Source organism: Chaetura pelagica, unplaced genomic scaffold (assembly GCF_000747805.2).
Source record: "Chaetura pelagica isolate M959 unplaced genomic scaffold, ChaPel_1.0 scaffold344, whole genome shotgun sequence".
NCBI lineage: Eukaryota > Metazoa > Chordata > Aves > Apodiformes > Apodidae > Chaetura > Chaetura pelagica.
The window spans coordinates 10,337,064-10,337,576 of NW_009953098.1; the positions used below are offsets into that span (position 1 = coordinate 10,337,064).

Here is a 513-nt window from a genome sequence, read left to right on the forward strand (position 1 = left end):
ACCCCAGGCCCCGCACCCGGGCAGCCCGTCCCGGCAGGTGTGCGACCCTGGGCAGGCCAACCCGAATCCCCCGGGCACCCCCTCCTCCTCATCCCCCGGGCACCCCATCCCCTGGGACCCCTCACCCCCAGGAACCCGCCCACTCGGACACCCCCTCCTACACACCCTGGGCACCCCATCCCTTGGAGTTCCCCACCACCGGGCACCCCGGTCCCTGGAGCTCCTTATTCCTCACCCCAGAGTCCCCACCCCTGGGACACCCCCAGGCGCCCCATCCCACTGACCACCAGATCCTGCCACCCCCTGGGGATACCACAGTCACCCCACGGCAGCTCATCCCCTGCACGGGGGTGCCAGGGGCCCCCACAGCTCCTCTCGTTTGCCAGCCTGACACGCTCTGGCAGTGGCCACATCCCCAGCTGGTGTCACCCCTGCACCCCGGGGCAGGAGGATGGAGGCCCGGGGTGTCCCCGTCCCCGCGCTGGCCACGGAACGAGGGTTTGGCCAGCGCCT

The 513-nt window shown here is 71.9% G+C and overlaps 2 protein-coding genes across 2 annotated transcripts in view; one reads left to right on the forward strand and one right to left on the reverse strand.

The window, feature by feature from the left end:
• The window catches only part of CSTF2 (cleavage stimulation factor, 3' pre-RNA, subunit 2, 64kDa), a 6,732-nt gene extending 6,457 nt beyond the window's left edge, over positions 1-275 (reverse strand). The window contains exon 1 of the mRNA XM_009997253.1: positions 236-275. Coding sequence (XP_009995555.1) covers positions 236-275 — 40 coding nt within the window. The remainder of the gene's footprint in view (positions 1-235) is intronic.
• Positions 276-451: 176 nt separating this feature from the next.
• Positions 452-513, forward strand: part of TRMT12 (tRNA methyltransferase 12 homolog (S. cerevisiae)) — a 2,491-nt gene continuing 2,429 nt past the window's right edge. The window contains exon 1 of the mRNA XM_009997254.1: positions 452-457. Coding sequence (XP_009995556.1) covers positions 452-457 — 6 coding nt within the window. The remainder of the gene's footprint in view (positions 458-513) is intronic.